Source organism: Mustela putorius, unplaced genomic scaffold (assembly GCF_011764305.1).
Source record: "Mustela putorius furo isolate JIRA1106 unplaced genomic scaffold, ASM1176430v1.1 tig00003834_pilon_pilon_pilon, whole genome shotgun sequence".
Taxonomy (NCBI): Eukaryota; Metazoa; Chordata; class Mammalia; order Carnivora; family Mustelidae; genus Mustela; species Mustela putorius.
The window spans coordinates 44793112-44816011 of NW_025421987.1; the positions used below are offsets into that span (position 1 = coordinate 44793112).

At 38.8% G+C, this 22900-nt stretch overlaps 2 protein-coding genes across 4 annotated transcripts in view; one reads left to right on the plus strand and one right to left on the minus strand.

Annotated features, from left to right (window-relative positions):
• Positions 1 to 8045, minus strand: part of GSK3B (glycogen synthase kinase 3 beta) — a 214735-nt gene extending 206690 nt beyond the window's left edge. For all 3 annotated transcript variants that reach the window (XM_004772792.3, XM_004772791.3, XM_013046044.2), the window contains exon 1: positions 7481 to 8045. In XM_004772792.3, the coding sequence (XP_004772849.1) occupies positions 7481 to 7568 (88 nt within the window). In that variant the 5' untranslated portion in view covers positions 7569 to 8045. The remainder of the gene's footprint in view (positions 1 to 7480) is intronic.
• The window catches only part of LOC101693437 (developmental regulatory protein wetA-like), a 62379-nt gene continuing 47476 nt past the window's right edge, over positions 7998 to 22900 (plus strand). The window contains exon 1 of the mRNA XM_004772795.3: positions 7998 to 9969. Coding sequence (XP_004772852.1) covers positions 7998 to 8744 — 747 coding nt within the window. The 3' untranslated portion in view covers positions 8745 to 9969. The remainder of the gene's footprint in view (positions 9970 to 22900) is intronic.

A 22900-nucleotide genomic window follows, 5' to 3' on the forward strand; every position in this document is an offset into this window, starting at 1 on the left:
ATGTGTTAAATAATAATAAAGAGTTGTAGTAAAATCCTAAAAACAAACATATGAACAAAGTGTTTGCAAAATTCGTCCAGGGATTTCAGATATTCAGGAGTCTTTTTGCTTTGCTTCCTGATTGTCAAACGCCAACCCATTCCAACAAAGATGATATTCCAAAGAACCCAATTCCACACTGACGCAGAGCTGTTCTTCTTTAAAAAACAACAATAACTGAATTCTCAGTTATAACAAATGTCCAACAGACACTTGACTAATTGTACATACATAAAATCACAAAACCATACACACATAAAAACACACACACACATATATACACTCATGAAGTTTGCTGTCAAATACTAAAAGGAGGAAGAGAACACTGAGAACACTCCACAACCTATAGGAAGAGACAGAATTAATAATCCTTAATAATAGCTTATTTGGAGAATCACAGTCTAATATTACCTGAAAATATAAACACACCAGATTTACACATGAAAAATCAGTACTTTTCAATTAAAACAAAAACTCTCTGAACATTAAAAAAAAATCCATATATCACTTTTCTTTTTTGGCTGGCATAATCCTTAATATTTCCATTTTCATGGTTGTCTTAGAAAGTTTTCCTGAAATCATAAGAGAACTGACCATTTTTTTCAATATAACTGTGAATACTTAATACTATATTTGCTGATAGATATGCCTGAAACTAACTGCAAAAGCAGTATTAATGAAATTAGTGAAAGTCTTACACACACATTAATTATCAATGAAAGACTATCCTAAAAGTAAAAGGCACTTTAGCTTATCCCTGGAATCCAAGTATCTCTATAACATATACGATATGGAAAAAGAGCTGTAGACTCAAAATGCCTGGGTTTAAATTCTAGCAAAGCAACTTTCTTTCCAAGTAATCTTGGGATAAATTGTTTCATCTCTCTGTATTTTATTTACCTAATCTATAAAGTGGGGATAATAGTATTAGCTAGTTTGTAGAGTTGGTGTAATTATTACACTGAAATGTGCATATAAAGAATTTGGCAGAATGCTTATTTAGAACACAGTAAACATTCAATAGACATATCACATATCAATCACATCAGTATTTGTGGCCACTTTCTGTTAAAGTAACCTATTCATTTTTAGCTTCAAAAGCCTAGGATTTCACATGATAAAATTAAGGATAATGAAAAAGAGTTTTAATGTCAGTACTTAGTACCAGTGTTACTAATATTCGTGCCAGCCTACCCACCTCTCTAACTTTAAAGCATGTATGTTCAATCCTATGCCTGTAAGTTCATTTAAATTTCACCACCATCCAAAATACAAATTTCTAGAAAAACAGTTCCTCTTCCATCAGAAATGTTTACTTTTTATTATTAAATTGATTTCAAAGGACAATCAAGAAATTAATGACTCTAGAATACATTGAAAAGAGAACATTTTAAGGGATTCATATTTTATGACATTGTTGGCCATAGCACCCTGGAGAAAAAAGGAAAACTTGATCTGGCAGAACTGAGAAACAAAAAAATACATCATTGCCTCAATCTGATCAAATCAGAATGCTTCTAAGAAAATTACCCAATACAAAAATGTAAGATTCAACTACCTACAAAAATTTAACTTGCATACCCTTTAAATGTAGACTTTGTCCCTAAAACATAAGCAAAAGTGGGCAGGGGGATTGTAAACTGAGAATCCAAATCTACAGAGTTTTATCTTTATACCAGACCAAGCACATTACAGATACAGTATTTATTTAAATAATTTTCAATGTTCATTATGTGCTGGGTATTAACTTTGAAAAACAGAAAACTCAGTAATAAACAGAATAGAATAAATGTCCCTTTTTAATTTATGTCCTTTATCAATTTAATGATAAAAACATTTGGGAAAACTATTAAATTGTTCTCCTTTAACTCTACTGTCAGTTTTTCCTTGTACTACTCACATAGGTCTTTATATGAATATATATTTCCACATTACATTCAACAATTTCAAAGACAATTTACATAACCAAGGAAGATTTGTACAATCTAAGATAGAAGCAAAGACTGCAACCTCTACTCCAAAGTCAATAAACAATAAAAATACCTCTAGTCTTGAAATCACATAAGAGTACCTTTCCATTACATCCCCTGCCCCCCAAAAATGCTAGGAAATGATGCAAATTTTCCAACAAATTCATCTACTTAGAGTGATTATGTTTTTAGAACAGTATCTGGGAAATCAGATTGGTCTTCTTAGTACCAGCATATACTCCAGTCACATACATACATACACGTGCTGTCCCTCCATTCTCCATTGCAGGGTGGAGCATAACAAGAGACACCACAGACTTACAGTCTGCCCATCCCCATTCTTATCCCACAATCCCATGAGTCTTATTAAAAAGTATGAAACTGTGGCATCAGGTCAGCATGGGTCTGTTTCACAGCATTCTCCATATATAAAACACACAAAAACAGCTTTTCAAGTCTCAGAATCTGCTACTGACATTTAAAAAACTCTGACTTCACCAGCTTTGGTGTCTCTCCAAAACAGTATCTCACACCTGCAACTGAAGTCCAAAACAAGGAGCAGATGGCACGGAGTGCAAGAACTGATTTTCATATGAACTACACCAGTGAAATGAATGTCACCTCATTTACTCAATGCCATTCCCAATCAGCCATAAATCGATTTGTGAATCTCTCGGCTCACTTAAAGTTTAGTCCTAGCTCCTATTCCTTTCACAATTAGCACTCTACAGATGTATACAACAAGAGAGCGTGCAATTCTTTTACACAAGTATTAGTGTTTTAACAACTCTGGAAAGGTCTGGTTGGGAAAGGAATGAAAACTTAATGAAAGTAAGGTTTTCAGTCTCACACACGAGCTCCCATCCACATAAACATGGATGATCTAGAAATTGACTAAATTCTAATAACCTAATTTTTAGATGTCACAAGGAGATTGAACTCCCTGAAGAACAGAATAACTCTAAGTTGCCACGTAGCTTTTGGTTTTAATACAAGATGACTAAATACTGCACAAAAATATGCAACTGCTATTAATTATCCTCTCTTCACTAAAAAAACTGATGTAAAAAGTTTTATATGAGGAAATAAATGATACTCACTGATTTACTCTCCTCTTTTTAAATCTTCTACTTAAAAATTAAACCTAGCCAATTGGCTAAAATTTTGCCAACAGTATACCAAAAGGATTTTTAACTAATTATTTTTTTAAGATTTTATTTATTTGCTTGACAGAGAGAGAAAACACAAGTAGGGGGAGTGGGAGAGAGGGAGAAGCAGGCTTTCTGCTGAGCAGGGAGCCCAATGCGGGGTGGATCCCAGGGTCCTAGAATCAGGACCCAAGCCAAAGGCAGACGCTTAATGACTGAGCCACCCAGGTGCCCCTATTATTAATATTTTAACCAAAATCACCATAGGAAGTCCTTTACCTTCTCTTTTTTGAGTAGTAGTACACAATTCTACAGAAGGAACTGTACAGCTCCTAACATTTAGACACTTAAAGACACTTGAGTCTGAATGCAAACCAAAAGGAAACATTGGTTTCACCATAGTAAGTAAAAAGTAATATTTGAAATACACAATTTAGATACATGATTTAAACTTGGGATGAATACAGGGCACCTGGGTGGCACAGTCTGTTAAATGTTGACTCTTGGTTTGGGCTCAGGGTTGTGAGATCAAGCCCCACTTCGGACTCTGCGCTCAGCGTGGAGTCTGCTTCAGTTTCTCTTCTTCCCCTCCTGCTTATGCTCCCCCTCTCTCTAAATAAATACATCTTTAAAATAAATAAGTAAACAAACTTGGGATGAATACTTAACCAAAAAGGCAAAAAATATGTTATAAAATCAACTTATAATTTCTGCTGGAGCCTTCACAAACCAAATAAAGGAGGCTATTATTACTATTATTATCATTATTTTAAGTGCAAAGTTTAACAAAGAATAATATTTATGAAAAACAGGTTTTAAATGTACCAAAAGATTAAATTAAAGGCTATTTAAAATATCTAGTTTCGGGGCGGCCTGGATGGTTCAGCTGATTAAGCATCTGCCTTCCATTCAGGTCATGATTCTAGGGTCCTGGGACTGAGCCCCATAATGGGCACCCTACTCAGTGAGAAGCCTGCTTCTCCCTCTCCCTCGGCTTGCAGCTCCCCTTGCTTGTACTCTCTTTCCATCTCTCTTTCTGTCAAATAAATAAAATCTTTAAAAAATAAAATATCTAAAGTTTTTATATCACAAAAAATATTAGTCAAATATTTTTAGTCCAAAAAATATTTCCACTGCTTTTCGATAAATTACCATGGAATTATTATAACTAGGGGTCAAGGGTGAGGTTTTTGAATCTACATAAAAAATTACTTTCTTTTTTAAGACATTATTTAATAGCATTTAAATAAAAACCATTGTTTACTGCTCCCCCAAATAAATCCAACATTCTTAGGTGAAGAAAAATTAGAAACTCTGCAATTAATAAACTGTAAAGTTAAATATCACTGCCAGTAACCACGTGCTCTCTGCTGAACGAACTTTAAGGGAACCTACTGTATATTAAATTTTTAAAAAGCGAACTCCTCTACCTTCTCATCTCAGCACTTTCTCAACTTTCCCATTACAATCAACAATATAACTCGGCCGTCAAGTCTTCCAGACCAACAACATCAGAAGTTATTTTTAACTCCTGACTCCCTCCCAAATATTCCCCTTCGATCCAATCTGAAGTCCTGCCAGTTCGTCATTCATGCTATCTCTCAAATGTGTTACTTTCATACCATTTTCACATTTTATTTTATATTTCCTCATGTTCACAACATACCCTATTTCTCTGAAAGGGCTCTAATGTTTACTGTAATCCATTAAATCAGCTGTCCAAATCACCTTCAAATAAACATCTTGTTCACCAACCTACAGTAAATCCCAATCTCTATTGAATCACAACCAACCTCTTACAAGTCCCCTTCAGCTCTCCGTCAACTATGGTTAACACATTTTCCAAACTCTCTCTCTTCTTATTTTCCAACTTAGGCCCCTTTAACTCAGATTTACCAACTTGCTTGGTAAGTACAAAAATCATCTACCTGCCACACAAAAATCACCATCTCTGTGCCTCTGTCCATTCCTTCCACCTAGAATCCTTTATGCTTCTCTATCAATTCAAACGGCTGTCTCCTTTAACACCTGTCTTAAAACACATTTCTGCAGGAAGTCCTTCCTCTCCAATCCAGAGGCCTCACTCCTGTAATCTTCATCCCTCTGAACAAAGCATTCTCTTTGTATTTATAATCTTGCAGTCATCATGATACTGTTCATATTTCGTCCCATAACCTGCCTCTACGACTAAATGATAAGCTTTTGAGGCCAAAGACTTTAATTTATGTATCTCTATTTTGAACAGGGGTCCCTTAGAACAGTAGCACTGAAACAAATGTTTAATGATATCCTTTTTCTTCTAAAATGTACTAAATTTCTACTAAAATGTAAGTCAAAGTTGTTAAAAACACAAAATTTGCATTGAACTCCAATTTTTTAAATGTTATGATCTATATAAGAAAAGAAAATTAAACACTTTAGCCTATGCACTTTACAAGAGTTACTCCAACCTCAGTCAACAAACCACATTACCAAGAATTAAGAAGTCATTTTCAAAAAAAACCTCGGAAACAAAATTAAAAGTCCAAAAACTTAATATTATAAGCTATTCCATTTTGCTCTCTGAAATTGATCTAATAAAATAATTACCTAAAATTGATTTCAAGTGGTTTTAAACTATATTACCAAGATGAAAAACATACAAACACTTCAGTACCACAAGAGGCTCTTAAGTAGCTATTATAAGATTTGCCTCATCATAGCTGAAAATTACCCCAGAATTTTAAAATATTCCTTTCAAATGACCCCATGAAGTGCTTAGAAAGCTTGCCTCTCCTCTGAAAAATGCATCATCAGCTGCCTTCTTCACATACCCAGCATTCTGTACTAGTCACAAAAATAAATAATGAATAAATAACTTTTAAAACTGATCTGCTATTCAGCTACTACCTTAGACTACCCTGTTTCAGGCAAGTCCAAATGCCAAAATAAATTGAAATTCTGGGTTCAATTAAAAATGATAATTTTAGGTTGCTTAAGCATATAATGAACTTCACATCACAGCATGTATATATTTTTTAAAAATCTCAGTTTTTCAGTTCTCTCCTAGGCAACAGTTTTTCTTTGCCCTCACTATGCCCCTTTCTCCAGGAATAAGGAAACAATGTAGATATTTTTGTCAAATTCTGGAAGTATGGTTTAAATAAACTGTCACTAAATACCTATCTACAAATAGAGATACTCTAGAACAGTAGATACTTAGTATACCAAACACAGACTATTTAGCACAAATCTGGGACAAAAGTACAGTCTAGCAACAACCCTGAACACAAGCTCAAATATCCCTATTATACTCAGGACTACAGCCTTCTGCAAAGCCTGTGACAGAAAGGTCTAAATCCATAATGTAATAACTAAACCCATAGTTTTACCTAAATGTGGGAGGAAACCAATGCAAGAGTATTTTAAATAGTCCTAAGAAGGGACGTTTGACTTCTAGATAATTTAACAAACGCTGAATGCCATGGCACCCCAAAACTGAACTTAATGATGAGTCAGTGACAATTAACATTCAACTTAGTATCTGGCAACATGACAATACAAACCTCAATCAAAACTTGAACCTACTTCCAAGTTACCTTTTGATTAAACATAAATTATATAGTGGTAAATTGGTAATGTCAAAACGGGAAGGTTAAGAGATCACATTAAAACGTGTGCAATTAAAACAATGCCTGTAGCGATGCTACTGGGTCTCTACCAGCTCCCACAGACCCTTTCTAAAGGGAGAACTCAAGCCTCGCCTCCAAACGTGAATGCTAGGTACTAAGCAAGTTCATCTCTGAATTAAGACCAAATACTCTGTAGTCACACAAACAAGAAACAAATGTTAGGAGACTGACATTTAGTCTTTCTAGCAAGTATACAGAACTATGACAACCCCTAAGACCTGAGCTAAATAAAATAACCCTCATTCCAAAAGACAAATACACTGTAAATGTACGTAAGGATTGAATAGTCCTCCAAATTCGAAAGGATGAGCAAGAAAATACTTTCATCACTATTTCAACATGGAAATACTCAAGCACTTGATAAAGCTGACTACCAAGAGCACAAAAAGTATAAGAAAAGAAGCAACTTTCAAATCAAATCATCCAAGTAAAAAGCATATTCTCTCAATTCAAGGTTAATGAGACAGGGGGAAGTGGTATGGGAATAGAGAGGGAGCTGCCTCATCCTTGACTGAAGACAGGTTTTTGCCCTTTTCCACTACCTCTTGATTATTATTAGCAGAAGATCTAATATTTTAAGATCCTGGTTAGTAAAGGCTTTGTATTTTAAGGGTGAGGTGGAGAAGGGGTGTAAAATAAAATCAATACTCACTGCTAACTTTCATGCTGCCAAAAGCTGAAGGCTGCTGCACTGGCTTGCAGCTCTCCGCAAAGGAGGTGGTTCTGGGCCGCCCTGACATGATCACTCTTTTCCCGAATCACCCTCTTTTCCTTCCTTCCTTTTCTTCCTTTTGTTTTATGCTGGGGTGTTAGGTTAATGATAAATGCAGCATTAAGTTGTCCCAAAAGAAGATTTAAAAAAAAAAAAAAAAAGACTTCGTCTTCTTGGCTTTTCACTCCTTTCTGTACAGCTATTTAAAAAAAAAAAAAAAAAAAAAAAAACCAAGCGATGTATTTCTCCTTCAAGACAGATCAGTATGGATATTTAACATATAGATGATTTGGGGCTGGGAAAAAAATACAGTTCTTTCCCCTCCCTTTTTCCTTTCCAAGGAAAGGGAGGGGGGAGTCTTAAAAATATATATATCACGTGAAACGGGGGCAAATACTTGATTGAAAATAAGTACTCTGAATATTATATTTTCCTCGGGGATTTTTTTTCCGAGTCAATGAAGAAGGAAAGCGGCGGAAGGATCACGAGTCTCACGCTTGAAAAGAAGGGGGGATGGGAAAGAGGGAGGGAGAGGGAGGGGGTGGCTCGGAGATGCGACGGGAAACGCTGCGGCTCCGGCAGCGGCGGGATCCGGCGGGCAGACGGCGGGGGCCCGGCGAACTGGAAGGCGGCGGAGTCGCGAGTCAGTCAGAGGCGGGCGGTGGCGGCGGCTCCTCTTCTCATTGCGCCAGGAGCAGCTGCAGGCGGCGGCTGGATCCAGCGGCCATGGCGGCGGCTGTGGCGGAGGCAGCTCCCTTCAGACCCCAGGCAGCGGATCCTCGACTGCTCCCCATACGCCGGGGACATGGGAACCCGGCAACCGCTTCCGTCCCCTGGGGCCCCCTCCCCGTCCGCGGCACCAGCGCGGCCGCCCTCCCGCCCCTCGCCTCTGCTCGGTGCCCGCTCAGGAAGTCTCCGCGCTTTGCCCCCAGCCCGGAGCCCTGTCAGCGGCTGCGGGGCCGGCTCCTCCTCGCTTCCTTCCTTCCTTCCTTTGTCACTCGGCCCGGGCGGCGGCGGCGGCGGCGTTGGCGGCGGCGGCAGCACAAGCCTGCATTCGCCCGGGTCGGGGGCTGCTCTGTGTGAGGAGCGCCGTCTGCGCAGCCGCCTAGCTCTTCCCCACTCACCCTCCCCCCTCCTACTCGTCCTCCGCCTCCTTCCTCCCCCACCCAGCCTTACACCGCCCAGCGCCCCGCCACCCGCGTAACAGGCGTCTGGGAATCGCCGTCCGAGGTCCGCGCCTGCCTGCTTCGGCTACGGAGCCGAAGCCAGAGCAGAGCCAATCACAGACGTCGATTGTTTGCCACTCCGCCCGGAAAAAGCCGATCGACCTGAGACACCAATTAGGAAGTGTCGCTAGAAATCCACGCCCAAAAAGCGGAAAATGCCGAAGATAGCCGATGGAGAAGAAGGTGGGTTCTAGTTCTGTGGCTGGCTAGAGGAGAAATTCGACAATGGCAGCAGTGGCCAATCACAGTGGCCGGCCCTTACGAAAAAGCTTGAAGAGTTAAGGACGGTGAAACCCGGAGTCACCGGTGAAACGGCACGGCTGGGCGCCGCGGCCGCGCCTTGTAATTGGCCGACAACTCCGCTGGGAGTGTACCTCCCTCGGTGATTGGTGAAACGAGGGGGCTTCCGAGGACAGTACGGCCAGTCAGAACGTCTCCTCCCTCGCCAAGGTGGGGAGAAGAAGAAAGAAAAGGGAGGGCGTCTATAAAGCGCCTTCTCATTGGCTTGAAGCCTTGGAACTGGAGTGGGGGCAAAAGGGAAAAGGAGGGAGGCCGAAACCCGTAGCGGCAGCCAATCAGCACTCACTGTCGTCCAATCGCAAGACCTAGATGCGGTGTGATTGGCCTTTCGCCCCCGGCGGCTGTCCCGGGAGCGGAGGGAAGCTCTAGAGGGGTCGTGGCAGACGGTGTGTGATGGGTTTGTCTGCGGCTTCTCTCAGCCGTTGTGGAAACCGCAGATAGGGAGCGCGGGCACTCTGCGCAGCCGGTCCGAAACTGCTGCGGTCGGCGGCGCTGGGCTCGGAGCGCTCAAGCGAACAGAGAGTTCAGAGGGGCTCTCCCCACCCACCAAGAGTCTCTCCGCCCGGCGCGGCTCAAATTGCGGGTCGGAGCCTTCCCTCCGCCCGGGATAGCGCGTCCAAAGAACCAGCGTCTTCCCCGAAAGGGCCAGACGGGTCCAGGGCGCCTACCCGGCTGGGTGCGAACTCTCCGACGCTAAAGTAGGAACAAAGCTTCTAGTGAGGCAGCGCCTCCGGGCGCTTGCACCCTCCCAGCAGCGGTGGCCATTGATAAAGTGAGGCCGACTACGCCTAGTGTGCGCAGCCAGTCCGGGCCTTCTGGAAACGCCCCTGAGAAATGAGCTCATGCTGGATGCGCACGCTCCTTGGGCGCGACTGCCCAGCGCAAAGCAAGCCCCGAAAACAGGTATGGGGAAATGCCGTCAGGCCGGATATCCTGAAGCCTCCGAGGAAACGGGGAGTCAGAATGGCCCAGAGCTTTTGGTCCTTTGGAAATAGGGCAGTCTATAAAAGTACTAGATAAGTAGGTTGCCCACGGAGGGGGGTGTTCATTGTTCTACTGAGAAGCAATTCCCTAGGCTTGCCTGAGGACAGTAAGGTATGGCTACGCCAGGATAGTAGAAAAAGTAGAATGAACAGTTGCCGTCCTGACTGTAATCCCGTGGTGCCTGTAATTTCCACGTGCAGAGTCATCCTTTTTATGAAGATACTATCTCCAGAAAGCACATGCAAAAATACTCATAATTGATGAGATTACTTAGCTATTGCTTTGAAAAACTTGTGAGGAACTTGGAACAAAGTAAACTTTGATCGGAGACAGGAAAAGTCTATCTAGACAGGGTTTGCAAACTCAAATATCTACGGGGGACGGGAGGGTGCAGAATAATAAAGCAAATGAATGAAACTGGCCTGGTGTAAAACAATGGAGAATGATAAGAAATGTGGCAAATCAGTGTCCATGCTGTAACTGAAACGACCAGCTGTTAAGCACTAACAGATTGTTGCTCACAAGAATGTGGGTCCAGTGTTCTGAGATACATGTTTTTCTTCCCCCAAGAGAAACCCTAAGGCTGGATTTTTGTGTGAAATGTTTCAGTTTTTAAGTATTGGCAACCAATACTCAGAACCCAGTAGGCCAAACTAAAAACATGCAGGAGTAGATGTGGCCAGAATGCAGTAAGTTTGTAGTATCAAACCTGAGCATAGGTTTTATAGCCAGTAGTGGCTCTTGTATTCAAGAACTCTGGTATCTGGGGGCGCCTGGGTGGCTCAGTGGGTTAAGCCTCTGCCTTTGGCTCAGGTCATGGTCCTGGGGTCCTGGGATCAAGCCCTGCATCAGGCTCTCTGCTCAGCAGGGAGCCTGCTTCCCCCTCTAGCTCTCTGCCTGCCTCTCTGCCTACTTGTGATCTCTCTCTCTCTTTGTCAGATAAATAAATAAAATCTTTAAAAAAAAAAAAAGAAAAAGAAAGAAAAACTCAGGTATCTGGATGTATGTCACAGTAACGGATAAAGAATGTTAAAAGCAAACTCAGTGCATGGCAACTTTGTCAGGTGAATGTTGTCTCTCCATTATGGCATTATGAAAAACTTTTGCCTCTAGTACCTGAAATGTGAAGCAAAGCTTTAAATCCTGACTTCCTCTTTAGTCTCTACCCCTACTTCAGTTATACCAGCAGGAAAGTAAGTAACAAAATGTTTAGGTTATACAAATTGGAAACATGGCTGTTCTGTATACAATAAAGTAGAAAAATAGTCAAACTTAAGGTTATGATTAGCAGCTTCACTATTACTGCCTTCAAATATTTTGAACTGTTGCTGTTTTTAAAAAATCTGACCCAAGAAAATTTTAAGGGAAAAAAGTACTTCAGTCTAGAAGTCGGGCTTAAGGGACAAGTTAATGAGAAAATACAGAACTGCTAAAGTTAACGTTCAGTGTTTCTCTGAACTTTCAAACTCTTGCTTTACCTTCCCACCTGTTGTCAACCACTGATCAGCTTATAATAATTATAATAGTTGATATTTACTGAGTGTTTACAATGTGCCAGGCACTGTTCTTAAGTGCTTCACACACATATCTCAAATTTATAATACTATGATGTAAGTACCTGCACTTTACAGATGTGGAAATGTAGGACCAGAAAGATTTACTAAGTCCACATAGCTAAAGTAACAGAGTCAGGATTCAGATCTGTTCCTAGCCTCTATTCCATATTTCTCTGAAACTTGTTCCTCACCTCTCCTGGTCTATCTTGCCTTATCTTAAAGTCTAAGCCTTCGGTCTTGAACTGTGTGTGACTTGTGAATGTATCTCTAGTTTGGTTTCCTCCAGTGCTTATCAAATGTTCCCTTGCAGAGATCAGTGATTTCACGCCACAACAACAGTAAACCAAAGGATTAGAAAAAGATAAATGTAGGAAAAATGGGTGTACAGAACAGGTAGTATAGTAGGACAAAAAAGAGATTGGTGAGTGAGTCCACAAGATAATAATTATGAATTAAAATAGACAATGAACTAACTTCTTATAGTAATAACAAATTTGTATAGCTTTTGTAATTGGGAAGTACTATCATGTTTGTGAAGTTCAGGAAGTACTAGTATGAATCTATTATCCTCTTTTTAAAATGAGGAAACTGTATGGTACAGTAAGTGACTTGCTTAAAATCACTTGGCTACATTGTTTTTAAAGATTTTTTTTAAGATTTATTTATTTATTAGAGAGAGTGCCTGCATGAGCAGGAGGAGGAGCAAAGGGAGAGGAAGAAAGCATCTCAAGCAGGTGTCCCGCTGAGTGCGGAGCCCAACTTGGTGCTGGATCTCAGGACCCTGAGATCATGACCTGAGCCAAAAATCAAGAATCAGAGGCACCTGGGTGGCCTAGTTGGTTAAGTGTCCGCCTTTGGTTCAGGTCATGATTCTGGAGTCCCAGGATTGAGCCCCATATTGGGTTCCCTGCTCAGCAAGGAGTGTGCTTCTTTCTCTTCCTCTGCCCCTCCCCACTTGTTCTCTCTCTCTCTCTCTCTCTCTCACTCTCTCAAATAATTTTTTTAATCTTAAATAAAATAAAAAATAAAATTCAAAAAAAGGGAGAGAGAGAATCAGACACTAAACTAACTGAGCCACCCAGGCACTCCCACTTAGCTGCATTTTTTCATTGAAACTAGGAGAAAATATAGATAGCATTAAGAATGAAGATAGCAAGTAGAATATGAGATGCAGTTTAATTAAATGAACCCAGAGTCAACCATTCCAAATAGAAGTCACAAGAAAACTCTTCTTTTTAGGACCTCATTTATTTAGCCAACATTTGGGGGCTCTTCAAAATTTAGTAAGATATGGTCTCTTTGTTCCAGATACTTGCAGTCAAATACTATGAGATAAACAAGAGTTGTTTATGATGAACTCTAGGAAAGCCCTCCAATGTCAAGGTCAAAGGTTAAGAAAAAGGGAAAAGTAACTTACATTATTGAGTACCTATGTCATTTCTCTCAAAACCCTGAGATAGTTGTTATTAGCCCTTCTTTTAATACACGGAGGGAAAAGTAAATACACACTCAATTCACATGATCAGTAATGGCAGAGCTGGAAGGGCACCTGGGTGGCTTATGGTTGAGCATCCAATTCTTGGTTTTAGCTCAGGTCATGGGTCATGGGCACTATGGAATCTGCTTGCGGAGTCTCTTTGCCCCTTCTCCCACTTGCATTTGTGCACTTGCTCTCACTTTCTCTCTCAAAATAAATAAATCGTTTTTTAAAAATGAAAGAGCTGGGATGGGATTTACACCTGAGTGTCTTTCTGCTAAATTAGTCTGCCTTCCATCAAAAAGTTACATCGTTAATCTCATTCACATAAAATTGTTTGTGCAAGCACACACAGATGTCTGGAAATAATGAACTTTGATGGCATTTTGGATTATCTTTATTGTCTCCATGCTTTCCAGTAATATCTTCATTTTCCACTTTTACATAAAAAACAAAACACTTAAGAAAACACAAAGAGGGCGCCTGGGTGGCTCAGTGGGTTAAGCCTCTGCCTTCAGCTCAGGTCATGATCTCAGGATCCTGGGATCGAGTCATGCATCGGGCTCTCTGCTCAGGAGGGAGCCTGCTTCCTTTTTTCTCTCTCTTTCTGCCTGCCTCTCTGCCTATTTGTGAACTCTGTCAAATAAATAAATAAAATCTTTTTAAAAATAAAAACCTTTAAAAAAAAAAAAAGGAAGAAAACACAAAGGTAAGACTGTAGAAGAATGAAAGAAAAAAGTGAAATTGCTCAATTTGATTAGGAATTAATAAACTGCAACTTACACAGGAACTATTAGTCAATAATGTTGATAAATGTTCTATAGGAAAATAATCTAACAGGAAAGGTAAGTAATTATTTTTCGGATGTTGAGTTTTATGCTAACCCTTTCTCAGGTAGTCATTGCAAATAGCTTCTCCCATTCTGTAGGCTCTTAATTTTGCTGATTGTTTTGCTGTGCAAAAGCTTTTTATTTTGTTAAGTCCAAAGAGTTTGTTTTTGCTTTTGTTTCTCCTTCCTCAAGAAACTTGTCTAGAAGGGAGATGCTGTAACCAATGTCAAAGAAGTTACTGCCTATATTCTCTTCTAGGATTTTTATGGTTTCAGGTCTCACATTTAGGTCTTTAGTTTTTTAATTTATTTTTGTGTTTGATATAATAAAGTCCAGTTTCATTCTTTTGCATGTTACTCTCCAGTTTTCCAAACACCATTTGTTGAAGAGACTGTCTTTTTCCCATTGAATATTTGTTCCTGCTTTGTCAGGATTAATTGACCATATAGTTGTGATTCATTTCTGGGTTTTCTGTTCTGTTGATCTATGTGTCTGTTTTTGTGCCAGTACCATACTGTTTTGATCACTACAACTTTGTAATGTAACTTAAAATCTGGAATTGTGATGTTCCCAGCTTTGTTTTTCTTTTTCAAATTTGCTTTGGCTATTTGGGATCTTTAGTAATTCCTACAAATGTTAGGATTATTTGTTCTGGCTCTGAAAAATGCTGGTGGTATTTTGGTAGGAATTGCATTAAATGCGGAGATTGCTTTGGGTAGTATAGACATTTCAACAATATTTGTTCTTCTGATCCTTGAGCATGACATGTCTTTCCTTTATGTCATCTTCAGTTTCTTTCTTCAGGGTTTTATAGTTTTCAGAGTACAGAGTACAGGTCTTTCTCTTTGGTTAGGTTTACTCCTACATATCTTTTTGGTTTTGGTGCAATTGTAAATGGGATTGATTTCTTAATTACTCTTTCTCCTGTTTTGTTACTAGTGTATAGGAATGCAACTCAATTATCGGTGTATAGAAATGCAACAGATTTCTGTATATTGATTTTGTATCCTGTGACTTTACTTAATTTATTTATCAGTTCTAGCAGGTTTTTCTTGGTGGACTCTTTTGGGTTTTCTATATGTTAGTATCATGTCATTTGCAAATAGTGAAAGTTTTAGTTCTTCCTTGCCTATGTGGATGCCTTTTATTTCTTTTTGTTGTCTGATTGCTGTGGCTTGGACTTCCAATGCTGTGTTACATAATAGTGTTAAATAACAGTGGTAAGAGTGGTGAAGGTGGACATCTGTGCTTATTCCTGACCATAGAGGAAAAGCTCTCATTTGTTCCCCATTTAGTATGATATTAGCTGTGGGTTTCTCATATATGGCATTTATTGTGTTGAAGTATATTCCCACTAAACCTACTTTATTGAGAGTTTTTATCATGAATGAATGTTGAGCTTTGCCAGATCCTTTTTCTGCATCTATTAAAATGATCATATGGTTCTCCTTTCCTTTATTAATGTGGTGTGTCATATTGATTGATTTGTGAATATTGAATCACACTTGCAACCCAGGAATAAATCCCACTTACTCATGATGAGTGATTTTTTTAACATTTATTGTTGACTTTGGTTTGCTAGTATTTTCGTGAGAATTTTTGCCTCCGTGTTCATCAGAGATCTGGCTTGGAGTTTTTTAGGGGAGTCTTTATCTGGTTTGGGTATGAGGGTAATGCTGGCCTCATAAAATAAATTTGAAACTTTTCCTTCCTTTTCTATTTTTTGGCACAATTTCAGAAAAATAAGTATTAACTCTTTTTTAAATGGTAGAATTCACCTGTGTGGCCATCTGGTCCTGGACTTTTGTTTGTTGGGAGTTTTTTGATTACCGATTCAATTCTTTGCTTGTTATCAGCCTGTTTAAGTTTTTTATTTCTTCCTATTTCAGTTTTGGTAGTTTATATGCTTCTAGGAAATTATCCATTTCTTCTAGGTTGTCTGCTTTATTGGCATGTAGTTTTTCGTGATATTCTCTCATAATTGTTTGTATTTCTGTGGTATTGGTTGTGATTTCTCCTTTCTTGTTTGTGATTTTATTTATTTGGGCCCTTTCTCTTTTCTTTTTGACAAGTCTGACTAGAGGTTTCTCAATTTTATTATTTTTTTTCAGAGAACCAGCTCCTGGTTTCATTGATCTGTTCTCTTGTTTTTTTGTTTTTTGTTTTTTGTTTTAGTTTCTGTATCATTTATTTCTGCCCTAATCTTTATTCTTTCCTTCCTTCTGCTGACATTAGGCTTCATTTGTTGTTCTTTTTCTAGCTCCTATAGGTGTAAAGCTAGGTTGTTTATTTCTTGCTTCTTGAGACAGGCCTGTATTGCTGTACATTTCCCTCTTAGGATTGCTTTTGGTGTATCCTGAAGGTCTCGGACTGTTGTGTTTTTATTTTCACTTGTTTCCGTGTATTTTTTAATATTTTCTTCTTTAATTTCCTGATTGACTCTTGCATTGTTTAGTAGCATGGTGTTCAACCTCCATGTATTTTTGGTCTTTCCAGATTTTTTCTTGTGGTTGACTTCTAGTTTTATAGTGTTATAGTCAGAAAAGGTGCATGATATGACTATGGCATGGTATTTGTTGAGGCCTGTTTTCTGATGTGATATTCTGGAGAATGTTCCATGTGCACTTGCAAAGAATGTGTATTTTGCTGTTTTAAGGATGGAATGTTCTGAATATATCTGTTAAGTCCATCTGGTCCAGTGTGTCATTCAAAGCCATTGTTTCATTGTTTATTTTCTGTTTACATGATCTGTCCATTGGTGTAAGTGGGGATTTAAAGTTTCCCAATATTATAGTATTATTATCAATTAGATCCTTTATGTTTGTTATTGATTGTTTTATATATTTGGGTGCTCTCATGTTGGGTGCATAAATATTTACAATTGGTTTGTCCCCTTTATGATTATATAGTTCCCTTCTTTGTCTCTTGTTACAGTCTTTGTTTTGGTTATATATTTATTTATTGAGAGCAAGTGGGGGTGGGGGAAGGGCGAGAGGGAAAGAGGGAGGCTTCAAGCAGGTTCCATGCCCAGGGTGGAGCCTGTCACAGGGCTCAGTCTCACAACACAGAGATCATGACCTGAGCCGAAATCAAGAGTTGAGTGCTTACCTGACTGAGCTACGCAGCACTCCACAGTCTGCTTTAAAGCCTAATTTGTCCAATATAAGTATTGCTACTCCCTTTCTTTAGACATCCATTTGCCTGATAAATGTTTCTCCACCTCCTCACTTTCAATCTGCAGGTGTCCTTAGGTCTAAAATGAGTCTCTTGTAGGCAGCATATAGATGGGTCTTGTTTTATATTGTTTTGTTTTGTTTTAATCAGTTCTGAAACCTGTGGTTTTCCCACCCCCCCGCCCCCAAAGATTTATTTGTCAGAGGAGAAAGATCAAGTGTGTACACACAAGTAGGGAGCACAGCAGGCAGAGGGAAAAGTAGGCTCTCCACTGAACAAGGAGCCCAATGCAGGATTTGATCCCAGGCATTAACCAACTGAGCCACCCAGACATCCCCACCCTATGTCTTTTGATTGACATGTTTAATCCATTTACATTCAAAGTAACTATTGATCGACATGTATTCATTGCCATTTTATTACTTGTTTTTTCTGGAGGTTTTCTCATCTTTTCTTGTCTTTGTTACTTTAGGTCTCTCCTTTCCACTCAGAGTCCCATTTAATGAAAATTGTACCTTTTACCAACAATAAAAGTTAACTGATGTGAGGACTGTGGTAGGTGTTTGGGGCACATAAGCCCTTAGATAGTAAATGAAATTTTTCTCTATTTTACTGATGAGAAAACTGAGGAACAGGAGAAGTAACTTGCTCAAGTTTACATAGCTAGAAAGTAGTTTTCAAACCTATAACTTAATTCTTATACCCTTACCCTGGTAATTTCTCCTTAGAAAATCACCTGAAAGAAACAATCCATAAGAAGTTTCACAAAATCCATTTAGTGATCCTTTATTCAGCTCCTGATCTCTCTGTAGGGCACTGTGTCAGGCCTAGAATACAGAAATATTAAGATAAAGCCATTCAGAGAGGACTACTGTCTTGTTCTAGTCTTAGAGGAGCTTTTGTGGAGTGGAGACTTGTAGAGAGACAACATCATAATGTCATTTGGGCAGCTATGGACTAGCATGGGGGAGAGATGTCCCAGAGATCATTTTCTAAATTGTGTTTAAACTATTGGTCTCCAAAATTGAGTGTATGCACCCAAAGGTTGTACAGAATAACCTTTTGTAGTTATTTTTATCTTTTAAAAAGTAAGAAATTACCTTTCCAATGATTAATTAACTGGTAGATACTGGCATCCTTCTCAGAACCTGTGTCAGAGGAAGAGGTGTCATATGGTTCACATTACAGCTATCCTAAAAGAAGAGGAGGGATACACAGTCTTGAAGGAGTTGTGCATACAAGGCACCCTCCTGCTTTTTAAGTATTCAGCAATATATGGCATTTTATTTGTGCTTAATTAGGTGGATTTTCAGTCATATTTGGCTTTTAATTAAATCAAGCCTCACAAGTGGAAATGATTCCTACAAATATAGATGACATATTTTACTAACAGTGCAAGAGTAAGTGAACAAACAAAAAAGCAAAGATGACATTCCCCTGCTCTTGGCAGAAATTCTTCATCATTTTACATCATTAGGTAAAAACAGTATGAGCTAAGCAAATTTGACAAGAAATGGGCCTGAACATTCTGAAATTCTTGGGAAGAATTTTGGAAATACAAAGTTGCCATCCACTATAGGTAAAGACAAAGCTTACTCTAAGTTTAAGTATGATTAAGATGTAGTGAGTGCTGGTGAGATGTCTTTACAATTACCAAAATGCTTAAAGACTTTGCATCTGGGACAGTGTTACTAGTTTTGAGGGGGGTGAGGGGTGAGAACAAAACTGTTTGAAGGCTTAATTAAAAATCAATATTTAAATATTGTTTATTGTACTATAACCTTTTTTATTCCTATATGTCTTATATGTGTATATTACATTAGGTCAAGAGTGTATGTTTTATAAATATGCAGATTATATTGGAACAAATATTAATACATTCTTTACTTGTAGGGTATAAGATCAAAAATATTTGTAGACAACTATTTTAAACAAAGGTCAGTTTTCCAGATGGATAAAGGGAAGAACATACAGGCAAAGAGAAGAGGTTATGCAATGCCAGAAATGTAATGTATGTAATGAGATATTGAGAGAATTGGAGGTAGTTTGAAATAATGCATATAAGATTAGCATATAGGATACAAACCTAAAGAAAATAAAGAGGATTTGGTAGAGGTGTAGCTAGGTAAATTATATTAAGTCCATATATTATGCAGTCAGTAACAATGTAAAGACTAATAGCAGCTCAGAAACAATACTAATTGAAAAATTATAGAACTGCAGATTGTATGTTACCAGATTTCCGATTCTGCTACATATACATACATTTGGATCAAGACTGAAAAGGAAGATAGAAATTGGAATAATTTTGTTAATATATTAGCATATTTAATTATAGATGAAAATATTAACTTTAAATGTTTTCATTTAATATTTTTACAATAAGTGTATTTGGTTTTAAAGGAAATTCATCGCCAGATTAATTCATTTCTTCACTGTGATTCACATATTACTCAGAAAGCCTCTGATTGCATGGGATTCTTTTTTCTTTTTCTTTTTTTTTTAAGATTTTATTTATTTATTTGTCAGAGAGGGGGGGGGAGAGAGCGAGTGAGCACAAGTAGACAGAGTGGTAGGCAGAGGCAGAGGGAGAAGCAGGCTCCCCGCCAAGCAAGGAGCCCGATGTGGGACTCGATCCCAGGATGCTGAGCTGAAGGCAGCCGCTTAACCAACTGAGCCACCCAGGCGTCCTTGATTGCATGGGATTCTTAGCAAAGGCTCCAAATTTCTCAGCAAAGCTATCCAACATTTTGGATAACATTTTTATTGATAATCTCTTGTAATGTGAGTTAAATTAATAAAACTCGTCTATCTACTAAGTACATACTGTATGCAAGACATCACATCTGTTACAAAGACACCTGATATAAAGAGGTACATGAGCCACATGAGTGGCTCTGTGCTCTTGGGGAGCTTATCTTCTAGGAAAACAAACACCTGAAAAGTTAAATAAATATTTATTTAAAATCACATTTTGAATCCATAAAAAATTTATGAATCAGAACATAATTCGCTCAAACTGCTCACGCTGTCCTGTTTATAATAGGTGAGTGAAAATTATATTTTCAATCTAAAGTGGATTTATTTTCCTTTTTTTTTTTTTTCTAAAGTGGATCTTAAAGGATGAGTACTAGAATTTGAAGATGAAGAAAAGAGAAAGGAAGTAAATTATTTTCCCCCACTTCATTTCCAGCCCCCTGAACAAACACCCTTCTAGTAAACTCTTGAGGTCAGTGGAGCTATCAGAGCAACTAAGGGCAATGGGAGTCTGTTCTTCTGACTTCAGAAAAACCAGTTTGGCTAGAACAGAAAGTTGATAGAGAAGACTAATGGAAGATAAGGTTTAAAAGGTAGTTTGAGGCCAGATTTGACAGAGCTTTGAATGTTACACCAAGATATCTGGACTCTGTTTTGTAGACAGTGGAGAATTGTGGGAGATATTTTAGCAGATATAAGACATTGTCACTGTAGGAAAGTCTCTGAGGGAACATACTTGTGTGGTTGCTAAAATGTGCCCAGAGTCAAAAGACAGCATACTTGGACATGCTTGTTCCAACCAATGTGGTGTGCCCAAATGGGAAAGTAGTGGGTGACTACCCAAAAAGAAGGACCGTGTTTGAAATATTGCCACTGTGAAGTACACTATGGTTGTATTAAAAGTTTCATATCAAGCCTTTGACAGATCATATATTAATACTCTAATCTTACCATCCAAAGGAGTGTACTATCCAAGATAAAAGGAAAACAAAGCCATGACAAATCCTTTCAGATTTTTATGCTTATAACATATGCCCTCCTAAGAAGGCAGTTTATAGACCACTGTTTTAAACAAAGGTCAGTTTTCCCGATGGGTAAAAGAAAGAACATACAGGCAAAAAGAAGAGGTTAATGCCAGATATGTATGTAGTGAGGTATTGAGAGCTGGAAGTAGTTTGAAATTATGCATATAAGATTAGCATATAAGATATAGACCTAGAGGAAATAAGGGAAAACAGTATCAAATAACAGAGGTATAGTTAGTTAAATTATATTAAGTCCATATTATGCAGCCAGTCAAAACTTTTTTTTTTCTTTTTGAGGAATAAACAAGTCTGAGACAGTTGAGCACATCTTCCTATCAATATTTTACTTTCTCTAACCATTTTCTGAGAATTTAAATATACAGTTTTCCCATTTAGTCTTCTTATCAAAAGTGGCCCAAATTATCCTGATTTTTATCATTAAAGTCTTTGGCTGTGATTCTATAAATTTTATAAATATTGCTGGTCTGTGTTGGAAAACATATGAAAAGACCCAATATTGAATATCCTGATTCCACTAGGAAGTGCTTATTGTGTGTCTGCTGTGTGCCCAGGACTATGCCAGATAATGGTGGGAAACACATTTGCTTGCAGATGAGAAACAATTTGCTTGCAAATTGCAGTTAACTGCTGTATATGTTTTAAAACCTAACTATGGCCTGTTTATCTTCGCTTATAAAATATTTTCAAGGTCAAAAGTGTATGGGCCCTTTTAAGAATTAAAAATAAATGTCTTGAATCTCCCTGATGGCTAAAGATGATGAACATTTTTCCATGTGTCTATTAGCCATTTGTATGTCTTCTTTGGAGGAGTGTCTGTTCGTGTCTTCTGCCCATTGAGATACCACCTTACACCAGTTAGAATGGCCAAAATCAACAAGAGAGTAAACAACAAGTGTTGGAGAGAATGCAGAGAAAGGGGAACCCTCTTGCACTATTAGTGGGAATGCAAGTTGGTGCATCCACTTAGGAAAACAGTGTGGTGATTCCTTAAGAAATTAAAAATAGAGCTACCCTATGACCCTGCAATTGGTTGGGTTAGCCTGGTGGTGGGTATTAAGGAGGGCACCTGTTGCGTGGAGCACTGGGTGTGGTCACAAACAATGAATCTTGGAACAAATCTCTTATAGGGCCAAGTCAGCTGGAACTCTTTTTTTTTTTAATGGGCGATAATTGTTTTTAATTAATTTCTTTTCAGCGTAACAGAATTCATTGTTTATGCACCACACCCAGTGCTCCATGCCATAAGTGCCCTCTATAATAGCCACCACCTGGCTCCCCCAACCTCCACCCCTTGCCCCTTCAAAACCCTCAGATTGTTTTTCAGAGTCCATAGTCTCTCATGGTTCATCTCCCCTTCCAGTTTCCCTCATCTCCCTTCTCCTCTCCATCTCCCTATGTCCTCCTTGTTATTTGTTATGCTCCACAAATAAGTGAAACCATATGATAATTGACTCTCTCTGCTTGACCAGTCCCATCCATCTTGATACAAAAGTTGGGTATTCATCCCTTCTGATGGAAGCCTAATACTCCATAGTGTATATGGACCACATCTTCCTTATCTATTCGTCCGTTGAAGGGCATCTTGGTTCTTTCCACACTTTGGCGACCGTGGCCATTGCTCCTATAAACATTGGGGTACAATGGCCCTTCTTTTCACTACATCTGTATCTTTGGGGTAAATACCCAGTAGTGCAATTGCAGGGTCATAGGGAAGCTCTATTTTTAATTTCTTAAGGAATCCCCACACTGTTCTCCAAAGTGGCTGCACCAACTTGCATCCCCACCACCAGTGTAGGAGGGTTCCCCTTTCTCCACATCCTTTCCAACACAGGTTGTTTCCTGTCTTGCTAATTTTGGCCATTCTAACTGGTGTAAGGTGGTACCTCAATGTAGTTTTAATGTGAATCTCCCTGATGGCTAGTGATGATAAACATTTTTTCATGTGTCTCATAGCCATTTGTATGTCTTCATTGGAGAAGTGTCTGTTCATGTCTTCTGCCCATTTTTTTG